General features: G+C 43.3%; 1 protein-coding gene across 15 annotated transcripts in view; it reads left to right on the top strand.

Annotated features, from left to right (window-relative positions):
• Positions 1-22,754, top strand: part of RBFOX2 (RNA binding fox-1 homolog 2) — a 250,143-nt gene that overhangs the window by 186,390 nt on the left and 40,999 nt on the right. For all 15 annotated transcript variants that reach the window (XR_009246717.1, XM_058673329.1, XM_058673324.1 and 12 more), the window contains one exon: positions 9,816-10,040. Coding sequence is in view for 14 of the 15 variants with exons in the window: in XM_058673329.1 (XP_058529312.1) it covers positions 9,816-10,040 (225 nt within the window). In the remaining variant the exon portion in view is untranslated. The remainder of the gene's footprint in view (positions 1-9,815; positions 10,041-22,754) is intronic.

Consider the following 22,754-nt stretch of genomic DNA (forward strand, 5'->3'; position numbering starts at 1 on the left):
CTAGGAATCCTCAAAACAATTACAGAAGATGTGTATTATGGTAAAACTATGCCTGCATTTCAACAATTTGGTTTGAAAAAAAATGAACTTATTTTTAATTCCATTTCTCTGTTATATCATTTAAGTTTCCCATTTTAAAGAAGTAAACTGTTAGAAGACTACCCAACATAAAATCTGTAAGGCAAAATTATTTTGTGATTTTTTTTTCTTTTTTTAAAAAAAAATTTATTTGTTTTTATTGGAAAGTCAGATATATATATACAGAGAGGAGGAGAGACAGAGAGGAAGATCTTCCAGCAGATGATTCACTCCCCAAGTGACTACAATGCCTGGAGCTGCGCCAATCCGAAGCCAGGAGTCAGGAACTTCTTCCAGGTTTCCCATGTGGGTGCAAGCTTTCCCAGGCCACAAGCAGGGAGCTGGATGGGAAGTGGAGCTGCTGGAATTAGAACTGGTGCCCATATGGGATCCTGGGCCTGATTTTTTTTCTTTAAATATTTATTTATTTTTATTGGAAAGTCATATTTACAGAGAGAAAGGAGAGACAGAAAGATCTTCTGTCTGCTGATTCACTCCCCCCAGGTGGCTGCAACAGCTGGAGCTGAGCCGGTCGGAAGCCAGGAGCTTCTTCTAGGTCTCCCACACGGGTGCAGGGTCCCAAGGCATTGTGCCGTCCTCTGCTGCTTTCTCAGGCCACAGGCAGAGGATTTAAAAAGAAAATTATTTATTTATTTGGTATTTATTTGAAAGAGCTAACAGAAAGAGAGACACACTCAGAGAGATCTTTCATCCATGATTCACATGACCACAACAGCCAGGGTTGGGCCCTGGTGAAGCCAGGAGCTAGACACTTCTTCCGGCTCTCGCATATGGGTGTAGGAAGCTAAGGATTTGGGCCATCTTTGCCACTTTCTCAGGTGCCGTAGTAGGGACCTGAACTGGCAGCTGTATGGGCTGCTGGTATCATGACAGTGACTTTTTCTGCCATCCTCTGATTGTGAAGGTACTATAAACCTTGCCTGAGTTATGAATATTTTTAATGAGAGTCAACAGATGGAGATGCAAACGTAATTGTCCATGAAGACAAAATATAAAGAGTAAATTAATTTAAATCATAGGGGAAATTTTAGAGAAAAGAGTATGGATCTGTGGCTTTCATAGCTCACCGAGGACATTGAGAACCTCGCGTCTTGCCTTAGGCATTGTGAGAGTGCTCTGTTTCCAGGGTGGTTGAACGAAGTAGCTCGAAGCGAAAATGAGAGAAAGGGCTTTTAAGAGGATGGAGACACTAAGGCTATTACCGGCTTTGTCATTTTCAACCTAATAGACTATTGGGTTGAATGACTTTATTCTGAAATATTTATTTCCCTGTTAAAATATTCATTGTTGTGAGATGGCCAAACAGCTTCAGGGGAAAGGTTGATTTAGCCTTTCTCTGAGTAATTCAAAAAGTAGGGGTGTGTGTATGTGTGTGTGTGTGTGTGTGTGTGAGAGAGAGAGAGAGAGAGAGAGAGAGAGAGAGAGAGAGAGAGAGAAAGACAAGTGATTTGGAGGCAAGTTTAGAGGGTTGCTGTTAACCAAGCCTGTATCTGCACTTAGAATGTGAGCTCCTGACACTTGCTTTTATCCTATGCATGGGCGCAGAGTATATTATTCGTAAACTGTATTATATTGTCTGTTTTATTTCATTACCTGTTCACCAGAGCTCAAATTTGAAGTTAGTGCCCTCTCCTGTCGCTGCCTCCTCTTCAAGGGGCCGTAACACACTCACGCTTTGGATCCTCTTTAATTATACCCACTTGAAAAAAAAGATCAATTGTTAAGCTGGTATTTCATTAGATTTCTATTTTGTAAAAAAAAAAAAACAAAAAAACCAAAACTTGTTTATTCTCTTATCTCTGCTTCTACACAAGAAGATAATCCTCCACTCTCAGGAAACGTCCATTTGTAGCCACTGTCCTTGTCATCTTCTCATGACCTTTGCCCTCCCTGATCTCCTCTGTTCTCCTCTGTTGTGGTGGAGGTGTAACTTGGGAACATTTCCCCGAGGCATGCTCTGCCATGATGTGCTCCCTGCGCCGCTGCCAGCTAGAGTCTTTGAGTGGTATTTCTCAGAGCAGCGCTCTGAGTCCCCTGGTACCACAGGGTGCCAGAGCCCCAGGCCCACCCTGCCAACCCTGGGAATCCTAATGGATGCCAAGAATTTTGCCATTTGCATCTTTGAGTCTGTTCCCCTTTTGGTGGATAGGTTCACAAATTACAGGTGGATGTCTGCTCCCAGGAAGAGGGGTAAGGGGTACATTCATGAATGTGGTAAGCCGGGTGCTGTGGGCGAGCTTCTTGCTTGCATGCAGTCAGTGGGAGATTGTGGCAGGAATCCATGTGCCCCCAGCTTCTTCTGGATTCAGGTAACCCCAGTGTTTTGGTGGAGACAGGTTCTTATGGCTGGATGTAGTCATCAGATCTGCTCTTCGGAGCCTCCTGGGACGCTCTGCCATCTACTACCTCAGAAGAGCTGGGGGCAAGGTGAACACTGGGGTTCAGCCTGAAGACACCTACCAGCGGCTTCAGGAAGTCTTTAGGCTCCCTTTCCCTCCTGCCCCTCTCAGGCTCACCACAAGCTGTTAGCGGAGGCCTCCGGCTTTCCGTATCATTTCTGTATCATTTCTATTGGTCGTGGAAGAGAAAGAGTACCACCTTCACCCAAGTTCATGAGATGTGTTCTCAGGGCCCTGTGGCCCTTGGCATTTTTTGCCCTTCCTAGTGAGGCTGTGAAGCTGACAGAGACAAGATGCAAGAGCCAGTCCTCTAGGCGTTTAGGGCAATTTGAAAACAATAGGGACAGGATAATAGTTGGACTGTTTTGAGCTTTGTTTTTGTTTTTTAAAGAACATATAGAATCTTTTAAGGAAAGGGCTCAAGGTAGCACTGTAAAATTTGTTGTCTGGCAGTGAGGAGGCATTGTCTTGTCTTGGTGCTTGGTTAGCCTGCTCCCTCTGGGCTGTCTGGGTCTGCGCAGCACCTCCTCCTGCCCAGCTGCCCCACAAAGGCAGGCTTTGCTTGGCTGCTTTGCTTAGTTTGAAATCACAGGAGAGAAAGTGGTGAAATTTGTAAAATACCTTCTTTTATAATCCTAAGAGTTAACTTCCGTTTGTATACAGCAATGGGATCATGATCAATGACTTAGTGGTGTTAAACTGGTAGAGACGTACTCTTCCTAAATAATGGAGTGCTTCTTTGTCATTATGGGATCCATTTTTACCATACATAAGCCTTCTGAAAGTTCACGGAAAATGTGTATTACAAGCATCTTGAATCTCATTTAATTCCATTTTCAAAAGCTTTGGAAAGGTTCTCAAATGTGTTGTGGGCACCGGGAGGTGTTAGGGTTTGCAGCTTGTTGATTGGAAGCAGTGAAGTGGCTCTCAAGATACCAAACTGAAAAAGGTAGAACAAAGCAGGAAAAATAAACGGGAAAAATATCAAGAACACCATTATGATCCTCATTGGTTGTGGAAAAATAAAGATAATTATATTTTGAGATTTTTTTTTTCTACTTGACAGAAAGATAAACAATATTCTCCTCCACTGGTTCACTCCTCAGAATGCCTGCCACAGCTGAGGCTGAGCCAGGGAGAAGCACGGGTCATCGGGAGCTCAGTTAGTGAGCCATCACTGGCTCCCTCCCGTGGCATCCTGAGCAGAGCCAGGACTCCATTCCAGCCACTCTAGCGTGGGACATTGGCATCCAAAGCCACACCTCGACTGCCATGCCAAACAGCCACACCAAGACCAGTATATTCCGAACTTTTCATTTTGTATTCTTTCAATCTGTACATGACTTTTTCAGCACAAATAATATTGATTAGTTCATATGCCTTTCTTGCCTTCTGGTTTGTCCTGCAAAAGCTAGAATCTTACTTTTGTCTTTGTGTTTCTTATGTTAAAGATGAGCAAATTGGTGTTGGCATTGTGGTATAGTACATTGAGCCTCTTTCTGTAGTGCTGGCATCCCATATGGGAAATGGTTTGAATCTTGTCCGCGCCGCTTCCAGTCCAGCTGCCTGCTGACGTGCCTGGGAAAATAAGGGAAGATGGCTCAAATCCTTGGGTCCCTACATCCACATGAGAGATCTGTCAGATGCTCTGGACTCCTGGCTTCCACCTGGCCCAGTTCCAGCCATTGCTGTCATTTGGGAAGTCAATCAGCAGGTGGAAGGGTTTCTCTCTCTCTCTCTCTTTTTGTGTTTCTCCTCTTCTCTCTATAACTCTGCCCTTAAAATATTTTTTTTCAAAAAATACAAATGCTAAGCATGCTGTAGATTCTTCAGTGTTACAATATAATTGCTTTAAGCATGCAGAGTAGTTCAGGATGAAGAATACACTTAAGAAACAAAGAAACAGTCTCACTTGTGCCTTCATTTAACCATCACAACCACTTTCTGAAAAACAGAATAACCCGCTTTGCAGTAGAAGCAACAGTCTTGAGAAGGTGAGGTGATTCGTCCAAATGTGGTGAGGAGATAATTGGAGTTGAAACTCAGGTGTCAGGATCATGCTCATTCTTCTGATACTCTCCGCCTCCCATGAAAGCTTGGGAGAAAGGACCTGACTGGACCCAGAAACATAGTTGAAAGTCAGCCTTAGGCCGGTGATGGAAGCTGTGAGACTGCTGTGGGTAAAGCAGACAGATTGATAGAGAGCTTGAGGACTGGGACTGCGCCTTTGGTTGTACACTTTTCCTATTCAATGAGAACTACCTACTGTGGCGGTGTATTTGAACTTGAAATGGAAACAATGAACAAATCTCACAGTGGACACTGGAAGGCCATCTCTGTTACCATAAGTGACTTAGAGGAGAAAGCCATCCTTAACACAAATTCATAGTTCCATCCAGTTTATGGTGCTGGTAAAGCACAAGAACCTCAGTGTGGGTTCCTCCCTTCTTCCCCTAACGTCCAGTCTGCTGTCACCCCCAGTTAGCACCGTGTGTCCCTTGTCACACTCTGCTGTAGCCAGACAAAGTAGTTTACTGCACTGTGTGCTCATGGGATCTTCTGTTTCAGTCTTCCTTCATTTGATAACTGTTTATCGTTTAATGCTTAATATTTGGGGTACCATGTGGGATACTCATTATACAAGATAGATCTTACCCAGCATAAGGAAGCTTTGAATCTAATAGGGGAGTTAAAACACCTGTTTAAACATGGTAGCTGTGAGGCTTTGAATTCACATCAGTGCATATTAATGATGCAAACTAAATACAATGAGAATATGGAGGAAGGAATTATTTCCAGTTGCAAATGGAAAAAAGTTTATAGACTGCTAAATTAGGAAGAACTGTTGTATCTAGTCTTGTAACTATTAGAGAAAGCAAATTCTTTTTCCTTGATGAGATATACTTAATCTGCTTAGTCTATGGTATTTAAAACAACATTTTCATAAAAACATTGAGTTAAACTCATATCTAAGAGTAATCATGTCAGCTATTACCCCTTAATTGTCTAAGAGCTGTTGTATTCCATCCAACCTTGGAATTTTGAAATGTGGCCTGGAATTTTAATAGAAATCTAAAACTATCTAACACTTTTAGCAATACCATAATGTTGGGAAATATTCAGACTTGAGGAGCATGTGATAATATAAAATATGAAATCATTCCCAATTAATTTCCCTTGGGTTTCAACGCACTCATTGCTACATTTGTAGCAAAATTTAGAGAAAACATTTTTGTAAGTACAAATAATCCTCCCGGCATTTCTCCCTGCCCTGCTCCCTGAGGTTTCAGTATCCTGTCTGCTGAGGAACACACAGGGCGGGGCCGCAGGTGGATGCTGAAATGTGTTTTTACTTTCATCTCTACCTCACCCTGCTAATTGCTGTCTGTTCTGTTGGCTGAGCCGCTCTGGAGGGCTGCCCGTGCGGGAGAATCCGTGCGTGTGTGCCAGTCTCACCTGCAGGGCTGCGGGAGAGTGGAGCTGGAGAGGAGCTCCTTGGCCTGGCTCACCCCATCTTGGAGACCTTGTTGGTCAGCCTGCCTGTGACTGCCTGCCTATGCAGTTTTATTCAAATGCTTTTCGAAAAGTTCTTTTGAAAATGTCTCATGAAAAAAACAACATGATGGGCCCGGCGGCGTGGCCTAGCGGCTCAAGTCCTTGCCTTAAACGCACCAGGATCCCATATGGGCGCCGGTTCTAATCCCGGCAGCTCCAGTTCCCATCCAGCTCCCTGCTTGTGGCCTGGGAAAGCAGTCGAGGACGGCCCAAAGCCTTGGGACCCTGCACCTGCGTGGGAGACCCGGAAGAGGTTCCTGGTTCCCGGCTTCGGATCGGCGCGCACCGGCCCGTTGAGGCTCACTTGGGGAGTGAAACATTGGATGGAAGATCTTCCTCTCTGTCTCTCCTCCTCTCTGTATATCCGGCTTTCCAATAATAATAAATCTTTAAAAAAGAAAAAAACAACATGAATATTAAATGAGTTTCTGCAGTGGCATGAGATTAACCTTTGAATTCTATTTTCGCATGAACTTTTAAAAAATATTGTATTTATTTTAATTTTTTTTAAGAATTATTTCTTTTTATTGGAAGGTCAGATTTACAGAGAGGAGAGACAGAGAGAAAGATCTACCATCTGTTGATTCACTCCCCAAGTGGCTGCACCAGCTGGAGCTGAGCTGATCCAAGTCAGGAGCCATTTAATATTTAATATTATATTAGTTATATTACATTATATTATATAATTATTACATTATATGTAACATTATTATATAATATATCAATCTATAATGTTATATTTTATATAATTATGTTATATAATAGATAATATATGACATATATTATGATAGATAATGTATGTGTATAATATATAAAATAATGTAATATAATATAATCTGTTTTAGGATTACCATATCCCATTGAACATTTTTGTGTGTGTGTTTGCTGTCTGTTTTCAGTAGTTTGATGGTAAGATACAATGTATGATAGAACCTGCCCTACTTCCTAGTAAGGTTTTTCTTTTTTAAGCTTTCTTGAAAGTTTCTCCCTGTGGTAACTCTACTTTTAATAGTAGTTAGTCCTGTTTCCTTCATCTGACATCATTTGCTTCTTAGTGGAAATGACATTATGTGTACCTTAGTCTACCTTCGATTTTGAGAGGATCAATATTTTTAGATTAACTATCGTTCCAGAACCAAAATACAGCTTCCTCTTTGTGTGTTACTCTGTATATACATTTCATGTAATAATATAAAATTTGTCACAATTCTGAATAACTGGATATTATTCTTAGTTACATATAAATTTTGCAAGTTTTTTTTTTTAAGATTTTTTTTTTCCCCAAAAGGCGAATTTTACAGAGAGAGAAAGGGAAAGAGAGAGAGATCTTCCATCTGCTGGTCTGTTCACTGGCTCACTCCCCAAATGGCCACACTGGCCAGAGCTGAGCTGTTCTGAAGCTCAGAACCTGGAACTTTTTTCAGATCTACCATGTAGATGCAGGGTCCCAAGGACCTGGACCATCCTCTGCTGCTTTCCCAGGCCATAAGCAGGGACCTGGATTGGAAGTGGAGCAGTCAGGACACGAGCCAGTGCCCATATGGGATTCTGTGCCACAGGAAAAGCACTAGCCTTACTCTGCCACAATGCTGGCTCTTTTACAAGTTTTATTATTAGGTCTGCTAACTTAATTTACAGTTCTTTCGAATTTTCTGGATAATCACAATATAAAGATAATTGTGGTTTACATTTTTTATTGCAACCTTTTTGTTTCACTGTGTATAGAATAGTTTGTCTCACCGTATGTAGAATAATAGAGATGGGTGCATTTGTATTTTGCAGTTTTCTGTGATGTTGACTGGTGACTTTTTATTGTCTTTGCTTTCCCTTGGTGTGAATAACATGAAGCAGCAATGAGCAGATGTCTAGTGTAACGAGTGTTGGCAGTGTAGTCCATCACCCGGATGAGGTAGTTGGGCTCACACTCAGCAGTCTGTCCTGGGCACCCGGTTTCTCCACCTGCTCTCCAGAATGCAGGCAGGTAGACACTTTCCCTTCTGGCCACAGAGTAGTTCTTTTCTATTGCATACACATGGAATTGCACAGTGAGTGTTTTTGTCTAGATTCTTTCATTCAACACAGGTTGAAGTTCCGTTCACATTGTTGTAAGTTCCAGGAATCCTTTATTGTTATTTTTCTGAGTAGCATTCCATTTTGCACCTCTACCACGATCTTTGTGATTGCAGTAGCCTTACGGTACGCCTTGAAATCAGGCAGTCTTACTTCCTCCAATTTTTGTTCTTTTTCAAAATTGTTTTGGTTATTCTAGTCTGTTGTGATTCTGTATGAATTTCAGTAACAACTTCACGAAAATGCCTGCTGAGATTTTGATTGGGTTTGGAAAGTTTGGGGTGCGTGGCCATCTGAAGAATATTGAGTGTTCTAAACTGTGATCAGATAGTTCTTGATTTCTAACAATCTTTGTCGATTTGATGGCATGTTATGCAGAGCAGTTCATTCTCGTATCAGTGGTTGAGTCATCCTTAGGAAAACAGATGAGAGTGGGAGCCTCAGCACTGGTTTTGTCTGCGACCCTAAGATGAGATTTAGAAAATGCTACTGAAAATCAGAGGCCTGCAGCTCATGGAGGGCAGAGAATCGTAGTGAGGGGAAGTAAAGATTGAGAGTGACAGAGAAGAGGAATAATTTGTTTCTTGTTTGAGAGAAGGGTGTTCTGGCTAGGAGGAAAGCCAGAGACCCAAGGCCAGGTTTGCTTTGGTCTCTGAGACCAGTTTGGGTGTCTGACTCGCGGCGTGGGAAGAGCTGATCAGTCAGCAGTTTGAAGCCTTTTGACTTCTCTGCCAGTGCTTTCCAGAAAGCCTGCCAGGACTTTGCTGGTTCTCCTGTTTTCATTGAAACTATGACTTTTCTTTTTATGGAATAAAATGAGGCCCAAAGATCAGTTATGGAGAAGGGAGAGTGGTTAGGGCCTTGCAGACTCTCTAACAGGACTTCACCCCACATCTCCCTGAACTTGAAGACAGAAGTGAGAGTGCTACAGAACATTGAACAGGTCTGCATCTTTCTGCTGATTCTGTCTTGCTTGGTATTTCAGGTGCTATACTGAGTCCCACTTGTGTGGACCGGTGTGTGCTGCAGTGTTGCTAGCCTTGTCATTGGTGCTGGCAAATACTTCCAAATTCTGTTTGGTCTGAGGATTTTTTTTTTATGGTATATTTTTAGTATTTTCATTTAAAGGAACATGTTTTAAATCACTAACCTAATAGCCAAGATTTAAATAAACCCCTACTTTGATATCTAAAGAATAAATTTTAATCAATAATCCTTTTTTTCTGAACTGGACACTTTAGAATAGAGGTCTTCATGCTATCATTCTACCAATCAGTGTGAATTATAGTTTTCAACGAAATTGATTTGGTTTCCATTGGTTTCTGCTTAAGAAAAATCGGTGAAAACTTTAAATAGTACCTAAAGAATAATGGGTTCAATTAATTTCAACTCTTACAGCAGGCATTTAAAATTTGTTTTTAAAGGATAATATTTTAGTCATTGACATCAACTTACAGATCTGTTTAGTGAGCACAGTTTGGCGCACGCGTGTGTGTGTGTCTATGTCTACCTACTTACATATATGAGTATAAATGTGTATCTAACAAGATTTTCCCCAAGCTGGGGGCCTTTTGTGTTATGTTTCACATTGCAGTGGGAGAATATTTGGGTAATTCTGTATACTCCTCTTAGAAGTAATTATGTAACCAGGAACTAAAGTCCTTTTTCTCCTCCTCTCTCTGGTTATTTTAGGGTAACCAGGAGCCAACAACAACTCCTGACGCAATGGTTCAGCCTTTTACTACCATCCCGTTTCCACCACCTCCACAGAATGGAATTCCCACAGAATACGGAGTGCCACACACTCAGGACTATGCCGGCCAGACCAGTGAGCATAACCTGACCCTCTATGGCAGTACGCAACCCCATGGGGAGCAGAGCAGCAATTCGCCCAGCACCCAGAATGGCTCTCTCACGGTAGGTCAATGAGAAGGCGGACAGCAGTAGGTTGGGTGGCTGTCATACTGGAATCTTGACCTTCTGACGAGACCAGAAAACCTTCAAATTAATTTAGTATTTGCCTGCCATTACATCACAGTGACATAATCTCAACTCTGTTGCTAGCATTGTAATTAGAAAATAGGGATGTAGAGGTTAAACTTGTGGCCATGACCCAGGAGGTGAGGCAGACAAGGTAGCAAGGAAGGGGCAAACTGCTCTTCCCACCTCCCTCTTGACCTGAAGCCAGCAGCCAGCAGCATCTTGGGGTCCCTTCTTCGCCCCTCTGTCCATCTCAGCAGCCTGTCCCACTGGGTCTCTCCCTGCTCCTGGCAGGTCTCCAGCACTTTGCTTTGGCACTGAATTCTACCACTCCCCCAAGTGCTGTGTGTTTTGCTGGTTCTTCCTTCCCTGTTCTGTTTCTCTTTCTCTCTTTTAAGATGTATTTTATTGGGCCCGGTGGTGTGGCCTAGCAGCTCAAGTCCTCGCCTTGAAAGCCCTGGGATCCCATATGGGCGCCGGTTCTGATCCCGGCAGCTCCACTTCCCATCCAGCTCCCTGCTTTGGGCCTGGGAGAGCAGTCGAGGACGGCCCAAAGATTTGGGACCCTGCACCCGCGTGGGAGACCTGGAAGATGTTCTTGGCTCCCGGCTTCGGATCGGCACCCACCGGCCGTTGCGGCTCACTTGAGGAGTGAATCATCGGACGGAGGATCTTCCTATCTATCTCTCCTCCTCTTTGTGTGTCTGACTTTGTAATAAAATAAATAAATCTTAAAAAAAAAAAGATTTATTTTATTTTTATTGGAAAGACAGACAAGATTTACAGAGACAAAGATCTTCCATCCACTGGTTCATTCCCAGGCCAGCCAGAGCTGAGCCATCTGTAGGCAGGAGCTTCTTCCAAGTGTCCTACTTTGGGACGGGTACAAAGGGAGCTGAAAGAGAAGTGAAACAGCTGGGTCAGGAACTGGTGCCCGTCTGGGATTCTGGTACTTGCAAGGTGAGGCTTTAACCACTGAGCCATCACTCCAGGCCACTCTGTTCAGCTTCTAAATGTTGCAGTACTCCAGTTTGCATGCTGGGTCTGGTTTTCCTCTTACTGTATGTCTTCCCCTGGTATCATTATAAAGTAGGATCCATTCTTTTCTTTTGTTTTCTACGTTGAATGCATTAGCAAGCCTTGGCAGCTGTGACCACAAAACATTGCCCTGCTTCAGCGTCCTCTCGGTGTCTTCCTGGTACAGATGGAGCAGCTTGCCTCTTGTGCCATGTTGTAGGTTTTGAATTCCAGTATAGCCTCTCTGTGACCTTGAGCCAATTATTTACTCTAGCTTGGCTTGCTGTCAGATGAAGATAATAATTCCCGCCTCAGGCGACTGCTAGGCAGTGTGGAAGAGTTTATGCAAGTTGTTCACCCTTGTCAGTAACACTGACGTCCAAACCTCATCACGTATTTCCTGGGTCACTGCCTTCCAACTCATCCACGCTTCACAAAGCAGGCAAGATGGATCTGTTTTTAATACAAGCCATTGCCATTTTTCCTACTCAATTCTTACAGTCCCTAACTCAAAATAAAGTTCAAACTCGGTTTCGTGATGTGTATGCCCTAGCCACGGCACACGTGCTTGACTTTAATGGGACAGCAGGAAGAATGTTAAAAGTAAAAGACATATCACCAATTAATGATAAGTATATATCACGTACATATCAGGTTACAGAAAATTACGTCGTCTGGGGAATTGTGTAGTGTAAGTCCAAATATAAAAGTGCTCTGTTCTCTGCATAGAAGGACCTAGCTGTAGTTTTATAATTTTTTTTCCCATTTTCTGGATCAGATTATTAGCCTATAAACCTCTTGGTATAATTTATTTCAAAAAGCTGTATGGTGGAAGCTCTTTTGCATAAGGATGGATCTGATTTGCAGATACTGTCCATTTTCTTTTATTAAATTTTGAACCACCAAGAGACCCCTTCTTTCCTTGAAAACATCTTTTTGATGTTAATTTTGTATTTAAGTACATTTTATACTTCAGAAGCAATGAACTGCAGTAGATAATTTATTTGAAGAGTGTAAGCATGACAGGTAACAAATGAGGCTTGTTGTACCATTTGTTCTAAAATCAGAAATACATATGTGAATATATTGGCTGTACCTGCAGATAACTTCAAATGATAAGGAACTCACAGGCCTGCCAGATCAGTTGCGTCAGCCAAGAGTAGGAAAGAACATACACTGGAGAGTTTTTTGAATTTTTAAATTTATTTAAGAGTCACATAGAGGGCCCGACATGGGAGTCTAGTGGCTAAAGTCATATAGGTACCAGTTCATGTGTCCCAGCTGCTCCACTTCCCATCCAGCTCTCTGCTTGTGGCCTGGGAAAGCAGTCAAGGACGGCCCAAAGCCTTGGGGCCCTGTACCTGTGTGGGAGACCTGGAGGAAGCTCCTGGCTCCTGGCTTTGGATCAGCAGCTCCAGCCGTTGTGGCCACTTGGGGAGTGAACTAGCGGATGGAAGATCTTCGTACCTTTCCTTCTCTCTGTATATCTGCTTTCCAATAAAAATAGTTTTTGTTTCAAGAGTCACATACAGAGCATGATAAGCCCCATCCACTGGCTGGCTCCCTACATGCCGGCAGTGGCCAGGACCACACCCAGGAGTCAGGAACTCAATGCAGGTCTCCCACGTGGGTGGCAGGAACCCAGTTACTTGAGCCATCACCTGCTGCCTGCCTGTAGGGTCTACACTGGCAGGCGGCTCCAGTCAGGAGCTGGTTCCAGAACTGGGCACCCTGAAGCCGGGGGAGGGGGGGGAGGAGTAGGCAGGGCACAGGCATCTTAACTGCTAGGCTAAACACCTGCTTCTTTTTTCAAGCTGTTTAGTGACTAAGTCTGTTTATGTGTTAGTTAATAGTCTTTCTGTTTCCTGCTTTTCTGTTGCTATTTTCTATTGCTTGCCAGTTTGGATAATTTTTGTCTTTCTAGACATGTTATCTCATCGAAATTGTCAGTTTTATTGGTATAAGGGATTCATGGTAATCTCATTCTTTTCAGTAGGGTCTATAGGACATACTCTGCTTTCATTCTTTTCCTTTTTTAAAAGAATGGGAAATGAACCAGCAGGTGTAAAGTCAGTCTCTCTCACTTTCTCATTCTCTCTCAGTCACTCTCTTTACCTTTCAAATAGATGAAAATGAATAAATAAACTTGAAAAGTCAAGATACTAATTCTTTGCTTGTCTATTCCTCCATCCTTAGCAACCCATGACGACCACTGATCATTCTACTATCTTCATAGTCTTGCATTTTCTAGAATGTCATATAGCTAAAATCACACAGTATATAGCTTTTTCTGATTGGCTTCTTTCAGTTACTAATATGCATTTCAGTTTCCTCCCTGTCTCTCAGGGCTTCCCAATTCATTAACCTTTGTGGCCTAATATCCCATTCTGCGTGTACTACAGTTATACATTCGCTTACTGGAGGACATCTTTCCAGGTTTTGACAGTCACAAATAAAGCTGCCAGAAGCACTCATGCATAGGGATTTTTGTAGACATAAATTTTCAACTCCTTTGATTAAATACAGAGTGTCTGATGGTGAATTATTTGGTAGGAGTATGTTTTACATTTGTAAGAAATTCTGCACTTCGTTCCAAAGTGGCTGCACCATTTTGCACTGACAGCAAGGAACAAGCTCCAATTGCTTAGTAGTGTTTGGTGAGATATGGTCCTGCTGACAGTTATGTAGTGGTATCTCCTGGAGATTGCAGTTTGCATTTTCCTTGTTGCATATAACGTGGAACATCTTTTCATAGACTTATTTGCTGTATGTCTCATACTTATTGAGGAATCTGTAATGGACTTTCGCCCATCTTTTAAATAGTTTTTTTTTAAATTGAGTATAGAGTTCTTTGTATATTTTGGATAGTAAATTTTTAAAAGATTTAATATTTTTATTGGAAAGGCAGTTTAAAAAAAAAGAGACAGAAAGATCTTCCATCCATTGGTTAATTCCCCCAAGTGGCTGTAACAGCAGGAACTGAGCTGGTTAGAAGCCAGGAGCCAGGAGCTTCTTCCTGGTCTCCTTTGTAGGTGCAGGGTCCTACGGCTTTGGAGTGTCCTCAACTGCTTTCCCAGGCCACAAGCAGGAAGCTGAAAAGGAAGAGGAGCAGCCAAGACACAAATCGATGCCCATATGGGATCCTGGTGCATGGAGGGCAAGGACTTTAGCCACGGAGCCATCATACGGGGCCCTGGATATTAAATCTTGTTTTGTTTTTTAATAAGGGAACCTGTTTGAGTGTTGGCTGATCCACTTTCTTTTTTCTTTTTTTAATTTGTTTTTATTAGTAAGTCAGATATGCAGAAAGGAGGAGACAGAGAAGAAGATCTTCACATCAGTGGGCATTGACGGAAGTGCAGCTGGTTGAGTTGAACTGGGCTTCAGTGCCCATTGACATGTATAAGAGCTGAATAGGATGTGGGCCAGATTGGACTAGTCTGCTGTACATACTGGCAAGCGTGGGAACCAGGGCAGGGGCGGGCCTGGTGGGGGTTATTGTGGGTTACTCCAATTAAGCTGCAGCTCCCACTGGTTTATGTGAGGGCTGAGTGTGTACTAGGCAGAATCAGGCTGGAATGCAACACCCATTGGTTCCAGTGGAAGACAGTGCTGGAAACAGAATGGACCCAGCAATTGTAACCACCAGCTGATCGGGGCGATGGACTGTACCGGATCCTGTGCTTGCAAGTACACACAAGAATCTGGTCTGGGATCACCTCAGACAAAGTCTTTTTTGGGATCTCCCCAATCGAACTGCCAGACTCAGAACCCTAACCATGAAGAGAAGTGCAGGTTCCATGGTCTGCCATGGAGTGCAAGTGCCAGAGCCGAGCGTCCTAAGAGGCTCAGACAGAGCAGTGGAGAACAAACCAGGTGCACATGGAGGATATGGCAGTCTGTCAGAACCTGCAGAGGATACCTGGCACCACAGAGGACAGAACAAATCAATCAACTGCCCCAGCCATATGTTGGCAGTGAAACACTGGGCAAATAGAGACTCTAAGGTGGACTATGTCAATCATTGGATTCTGCAGCGACTTCCTTGTGCTTGGAATGGCAAGATTGGCAGCAGTTCATAACTGTTGAACTATCAAAACCACTTGGGCAAGACCCTCGGAGCATGCCCCACTTCTAGAGACCTGAGATGGGTGGGAGGCTGGGTGGGGCTTCTCCCTTTGTCTCCCCCTTTACCCAGATACAGGGAAAAAAATGTGGAAATAATAGTCTTACCCACTTTCCTGTAGCCCTTGAACCTTTGTGCCCTAATTAACTATGTAAAGATTGTTAAAAATACAGAAAAATAAGATGATTTTTTTAATTGGAAAGTCAGATATGCAGAAAGGAGGAGACAGAGAAGATCTTCTGTCCTTTGATTCACTCCCCAAGTGACTACAGTGGCTGGGGCTGCACTGATTTGAAGCCAGGAGCCCTGAGCCTCCTCTGGTTCTCCCACATGAGTGCAGGGTCCCAACGCTTTGAGCCATCCTCAACTGCTTGCTTTCCCAGGCCACAAGCAAGATAGGAAGCAGGGCCACCAGGATTGGAACCAACATCCATATGGGATCCCAGCATGTGCACAAGGCGAAGACTTCAGCCACTAGGCTACCGCACCGGGCCCTCTTTAATTGATTAATTTATTTTATTGGGGAGGCAGATTGGATTTACAGAGAGAGAAAGAGAGATCCTCCTTCCACTGGTTCATCCCCCAAATGGCTACAACAACAGAAGCTGAGCCGATCCAGCAGGAGCTGAGCCGATCTAAAGTCAAGAACCAGGATTTTGCTCTGGGACCCCAGTGTGGATGCAGCTTCCCAGGGCTGTGAGCCATCCTCTTCTGCTCTCCCAGGCTATAAGCAGGGTGCTAGATGGGAAGTGGGGCAGCCAAAACACTAACCAGTACCCATATGGGATCCTGGCACTTGCAATAAGAATTTATCCACTGAGCTTGGCTCCTTAGTTTCTTTGTTAAAGAAATTTACCGTGTCTTACAGTGATCTTTATGTCTTCCTGTGAGTCCAAGTTATTATTTAATGTCATTTCTTTAGAGCCTCAAATTTTCATTTAGTATTTTTTTGTAGAGCTTGAAACAAATTCTCTGTTTTTGTTGATCTGTGAATGTCTTTTTTGCGCAGTGTTCATTTTTGAAGGATGGTTTTGTTAGCTGTAGAATTGTTGGTTGACAGGCCCCAGCCCCTATGATTGTGATAAGAAGTCAGCTGTCACATGTCCTATTGTTATTCCTGCCACATGGCGATTTTTTTTTTCTTGCTGTTTTCAAGATTATGTCCTTGAGCAGTTTCTCTGTGATGTGCCAATGTTGATCTTCCTATTTTTTCACACCTGGAGTCTTTGAGATTTTTCCATGTATAATTAATGTTTCTTTCTATCCCTTTTGAAAATTGAGTATGGGGGCTAGCCTGGTGGCTAAACGGGCTAATCCTCTTGCTAAAGCACTAGAATCCCATATGGTTACCAGTTTGTGTCCTGGCTGCTCCACTTCTGATGCAGCTTCCTGCTTCAGGCCTGGGAGAGCAGCAAAGGATGGCCCAGTGCTTGGGCCCTGCACCCTGTGGGAGACCAGGGAGAGTTTTTGGTTCCTGGCTTTGGACTCGCCTACCTCTGGCCTTTCTGACCATTTGGGAAGTGAACCAGCAGATGGAAGGTTCTCTCTCTGTCCTCTCTGAAATTACACCTTTCCAATAAAAATAAACACATCTTTAAAAAAAATTGAGTATGATAGAAATAGAATCTGCAATTCAGTTCCTTTTTCTTCAAGCATTTTTTGTCTTCTTTGTATTAGATAATCTGTTGATATCTCTTTGTAATTCACTTATTCTTTGTTTTGCCAAGCCACATTTGCCGATCCCATCTTGTGAGTTTTTTCATTTCCTTATTGTGCTTTCCAATTCTGCATATTTTTTACCTAGAACTTTTGTCTGTCAGCTGAGATTTCTTGTCATCTTTTTCCTGTGATTTTTTTTGTATGTATTTTATTTGTTATTTTGAAGTCAACACCAAACCCATCATCTGGACCTGAATCTATTTCTAATTACTGTTTATTTTCCTTGAATCTGGGTCACATGTCCCTCTTTCTTCACATGTTTAGCATTTTAGTGCAAATTGAATAGTTTTGCAAAGTATTGTCAAGGCCCTAGGGTATTGTTTTTCTGAAGTGAGTGTTTCTTTTTTTTTTTTTTTTTTTTTTTAAGATTTTATTATTATTGGAAAGCCGGATATACAGAGAGGAGGAGAGACAGAGAGGAAGATCTTCCATCCGATGTTTCACTCCCCAAGTGAGCCGCAACGGGCCGGTGCGCGCCAATCCGATGCCGGGACCAGGAACCTCTTCCGGGTCTCCCACGCGGGTGCAGGGTCCCAAAGCCTTGGGCCGTCCTCTCGTGCCTTCCCAGGCCACAAGCAGGGAGCTGGATGGGAAGTGGAGCTGCTGGGATCAGAACCGGCGCCCATATGGGATCCCGGGGCTTTCAAGGCGAGGACTTTAGCGGCTAGGCCACACCGCCGGGCCCTGAAGTGAGTGTTTCAAGTGACTTGTTTGTCCTTAAGCTTATTGGAATCCCTGTCCCACAGTGCATGGCCACTGTTGTTCTGCCTGGTGGGGAAGGGGCCACAAGGGAGGGCTTGGTGGAGAAGGCTGTGGGATAAGCACCTTGAGGTTACAGGGGGTTGGTGGGAATGAAGTTACAGTAGATTGACAGACAACAAAATTTGAACCGAAAGGGCATGCGAGTCTTAAGAAGGCTGACCTAGGGGAAGCAGATGTTAAAAATAGCAGAGTCCAAAATGGTGGCGACCTTCAGGACCAATGTTCGAGTCACTGTTCACAATAACTATCTTTTTTTAAAAAACATTTATTATTTTTTTATTGCAAAGTCAGATATACAGAGAGGAGGAGAGACAGAGAGGAAGATCTTCCGTCCAGTGATTCACTCCCCAAGTGACCGCAACGGCTGGTGCTACGCCGATCCAAAGCTGGGAACCAGGAACTTCTTCCAGGTCTCCCACATGGGTGCAGGGTCCCAAAGCTCCGGGCCGTCCTCAACTGCTTTCCCAGGCCACAGGCTGGGAGCTGGATGGGAAACGGGGCTGCCGGGATTAGAACTGGCGCCCATATGGGATCCCGGGGAGTTCAAGGCGAGAACTTTAGCGGCTAGGCCACGCCGCCGGGCCCCACAATAACTGTATCTTAAATCATTTTGCCTCTCGGTTCCCTCATGTCAAGTGCAGCTAATAATGCTGACTTGACCCTGTAGCCTTGAAATGAGAACAAATTAGAAATGCTTTATAAATTGCTTTTTTAAATATTTCTAATGCTCAGTGCTTTGACCACCTTACATCTTTTAAAATCAGTTGTCCCTGTTTGTGCTGCTTATGGCTATGAACTACAGCTACATTTTGTTTTATTATTTGTTTTGAAGATTTATTTATTTTTCCTGAAAGGCAGAGTTAAAGAGAGAGGGGAAAGAGAGCGAGAGACAGATATTTTCCAGCTGCTGTATCCAGTGGTCATGAACGCCAGGACTGGGCCTTGCCAAAGCTGGGAACCCCAAACTCCATCCAGTACACTCACATGGGTGGTGGGAGCCAAGGACTGAAGACCATCTTCCACTGCCTTCCTAGGTACATTAGCAAGAGCTGGATTGAAAGTGGAGCAGCTGAGGGCCCAGCGCAGTGGCCTAGCAGCTAAAGTCTTCGCCTTGAATGTACTGGGATCCCAAATGGGCACACCAGTTCTAATCCCAGCAGCCCCGTTTCCTATCTAGCTCCCTGCTTGTGGCACGGGAAGGCAGTTGAGGACAGCCCAAAGCCTTGAGACCCTGCACCAGCGTGGAAGACCCAGAAGAGGCTCCTGGCTCCTGCTCAGTTCCAACCATTGTGATCACTTGGGGAGTGAATTATTGGACGGAAGAGCTTCCTCTCTGTCTCTCCTCCTCTCTGACTGTCCAATAAAGAGCAAATACATCTAGGACAAAAAAAGAAAGAAAGTAGAGCAGCTTGGACTCAAGCCAGAGCTCATATGTAATACTGACATAGCAGGCACTATTTAAGTTCCAGCCACTGAGTACTATTTTACTTGCATTTTAGTGTGCAATAATTAATAAATAAATAAAGGTTATTTATATTGGATAGTCTCACTTTGTTGAGGGAGAGAACAGAGAAAGGACTTTTCTTGCAAAAAAAAAATGAGAAGTAGGAATTGAAATCTCAAGATACATTTTAGAGATTCCTTTGCTTAGGGCAGAGCTGTGGTATATAGCAAGGTAAGCTGCCTATGGCATCCCATATGAGTGCTTCAAGTCATCTGCTGCACTTCGAACCCAGTTCCCTGTTAATAGCCTGGAAAAGCAAGGGAAAAGGGCCCAAGTGCTTGGACTGCTGCTCCCACCTGGAAGACTTGGAAGAAGCTCCTGTCTTTGGACCAGCCTCATGTCAACTGTTGTAGCCATTTGGGCAGTGAACCAGCAGATGGACGATTCGTTCTTTCTCTCCCCTCTCCCTCCTTCTCCCCTTTTCTCCCTCTCTTAACGCCTCTCCTTTTCCTTCTCTATCTGTAATTCTGCCTTTCAAATAAGCAAATATTTTCTTTAAAAATAATTTTTTTTATTCAACATCAGGCCAGAAACTTCTGCTTCTAGTTTGTTTTGACAGCCGCTTGGTCCCACACTGTGCATTAGCAAAGGAGGTAGCAGTCAGGGGTCTCCCACTGGGGCCTGCAAACATTTGGTTATCACTGAGCTTGTCTGTAAAGAAAGGCTGTCAGTTCGTGTGTGTTCAGATACTTCTGTGAGTGGCAGCAGTCGTAAACAGCCGAGGCGTTTGGACCAGTCTGGGCTGTCATGAATAGCCTTCAGATGTGACACTTGAATTCGTGTACTTATCCTAAATACTTGTTGGTTGTGTTCTCCTTGAAGGTGAGAAGTAATACTTTTAATCACCCCTATTGGTATATGATAGATGGTTAAGAAGTGCTTTATACAGGTGGGGAAAAGCTTACAAAGGAAAAGCATTTGTGGTTGATTGATTGATTGATTGATTGATTTACTAAAAGTGCTTTTAAAAATACTAAGTTAAGGTGCTAGCCTCGGTAACATTTTCTTGAACATTGTTTCACATTCTCTGAGTTACAAAGTTGGAATTCTTGGGAGATAGAGCATGTTGCTGAGTCTTTCAGCTATGTAGAAACTTTTCCTAATTAGATAATTAGAAGAACAAAAAGAATAAAAATTATTTTCCCTTATATACTTTTCAGTACATAAATTAGAGTTACTTTTTTTAAAAAAAATCAAAGTATTAGTCCTTAATTAACTTTATTTTAAAGACCTGTGAACATGGTAGGCATTGTTGCTCAGCAGGTTAAGCCAGCACTTCCATTGCCCACATCCCTGTCAGAGTGCGGATTTTTGTTTCCAGCTTCCTGCTGATGCATCCTGAGAGGCAGGAGTGATGGCCCAAGAAACTGGATCCCTGCCGTGCGTGTGGGAGACCTGGCCTGGCCCAGCCCCTTACTAGGAGAATGAACCAGAGGGTGAAATTTCAGTGTGTGTGTCTACACACATGCACACGTGCGTGTCTTCCAAGTATATGAAAAATAAAAATTAACATTAAAAATGCATGTACATTTTTTATACGTACATACATAAGATACAGGGCAAAGGTACTTAAGGCAACAACAGAACTAATATATTTGCATTTGCTCTGTGACAGTTGCTACTTGATACACTTCCACGTGTTAACTAAATGTTCACAACTACTGTGTGAACACAGATACTGTTATTACTCCACTGATTAAGAATTTGAGGCTTGTAGAAATTTTTTGACTTACCCAAAATCATGGCAGAGTAAGGATTTGAACACAGATTATCTGTCTCTCAGAGCCTGCATCCTTTTCCCTAAAAAGTATGTTGTTTTTGTTGCTGGGATAAATGTTGGACTTTTTAAATCATTTATTTATTGTGTTTATTTAAGGATAAACATCAGAGAAAGGAGAAAGGAAACAAATTTCCATCTTTTGGTTCACTGAAATGACCACGACAGCCAGGACTGAGCCAGGCGAAAGCTAAGAGCCAGGAACTCTGTCTGGGTCATCCACGTAGGTGGCAGGGACCCAAGTGCTTCAACCATTATCTACCTCTTTCCCGAGCTCATTAGCAAGAATCTGGATTGAAAGCAAAGCAGCCAGGATTCAAACTGATGTTCTGATATGGGATGCTGGCATTGTAAGTGGCAACTATACCTGCTGTTCCACGGTTCAACCCCTGACTTGTACTTGTTATATGCATGGTGCTGTGTTAAATCTTAGGTACTCTTAAAAATATGAAATGCAGCCTTCTGCCCTCAGTGAACCTAAGCACAGGTGAACACTTAGAGGGAGAAAAGATGGTGAGGCGAGTACATTACAAGATGACGTTAGTGGGCAGAGCTGCACCAGAGCCTCCTGCCACATGGAGGGCTCTGAGGGTCGGGGCCAAGCTCTACAGCAGTGGGTTCCCCAGTGCGGTCCACAGAGCCCTGGCAGAGGTGCCACTAGCTCACACTGTCCTCCTGACAGTCATGACAGACAGACATATGACTAATGCTATCATACACACTGGCTTTTGTAATCATTGCAAAAACATTGGTGGGTAAAATGAACAGGGAATGAATTATTATTTTCTGTGTTGTGTGAATCTAGGCAGCAGCACCAGGCTCTGCTGCTAGCAGTGTTTAGAATTCTTGACTGTCTCAATCACAGAAAACAAAACCACACGAAAAGCAGATTCACTGAACAATGTCCTTGATAAACGGTGTTCTCTTTGGCAACTCCCTGCCATGGAGTGTAGTCTTTCTCTTGCTCTGGGTGGTGAAGTTAAAATGTCTCTAAAGCACGTGTGTCGTGTGCCCAAGCACCCTCCGTGCCTCTGTGTGACCGAGCTGCTTATTCATGGAGTTCCATTCTTTCCTTCTGTGGAGTGCCGTTTTTTCTCATGAGACCAACTGATGGACAAACTATGAAATGTGGGTCTGTCATCACTTTAAGAGGAAAATGAAACAAAACAAAAAAAAGCTGCTGGTGTTTGTTTCCATTGATAAAAAATCAGCTTTCCTCTAAAAATGAGTGTGTTGAAGGACATGTTCACCACGATAGCTGCTCAAGACTGAAGGTATCTCTGATAACATTAGTAATTAATAGCAGTGGGAAATGGGATGGCAAGGAATGGGTCTTGGATAAGGAAACGTACCTAATACTGGGAATCACTTTCTTATTTAGTAAGCTAGTATTCTGCAAATGGCTAGTCAATAATGTTACAAAAAATGTTGGTGTAAAATGCATGGCTGCCTGGATTTTTCTGTAACAAAGAAGGAAATGGTCATTGATACGTATGCGCACATACATGTGTAGATGTCATGTTGTGAGTGTGGCATGTTGGATTGGACCAGAATACTCTCCTGAAGCGATAATGCTCAGTAAAGACTGACTTGTGTAGCGCCTGGAATGCCTGGCTCCTGAATAGGGGATTGTATTCTGCAGACAGTGAGGGCTCATTGATGCACTGAACAGATGAGGCCAAAGTGGGCATTTAAGTAATAGTGGAGTGACTCACCCTGCTGTGTTCCTCGGCCATAGATTTGACA

Source organism: Ochotona princeps, chromosome 15, assembly GCF_030435755.1.
Source record: "Ochotona princeps isolate mOchPri1 chromosome 15, mOchPri1.hap1, whole genome shotgun sequence".
In the NCBI taxonomy this organism is placed as follows: Eukaryota; Metazoa; Chordata; class Mammalia; order Lagomorpha; family Ochotonidae; genus Ochotona; species Ochotona princeps.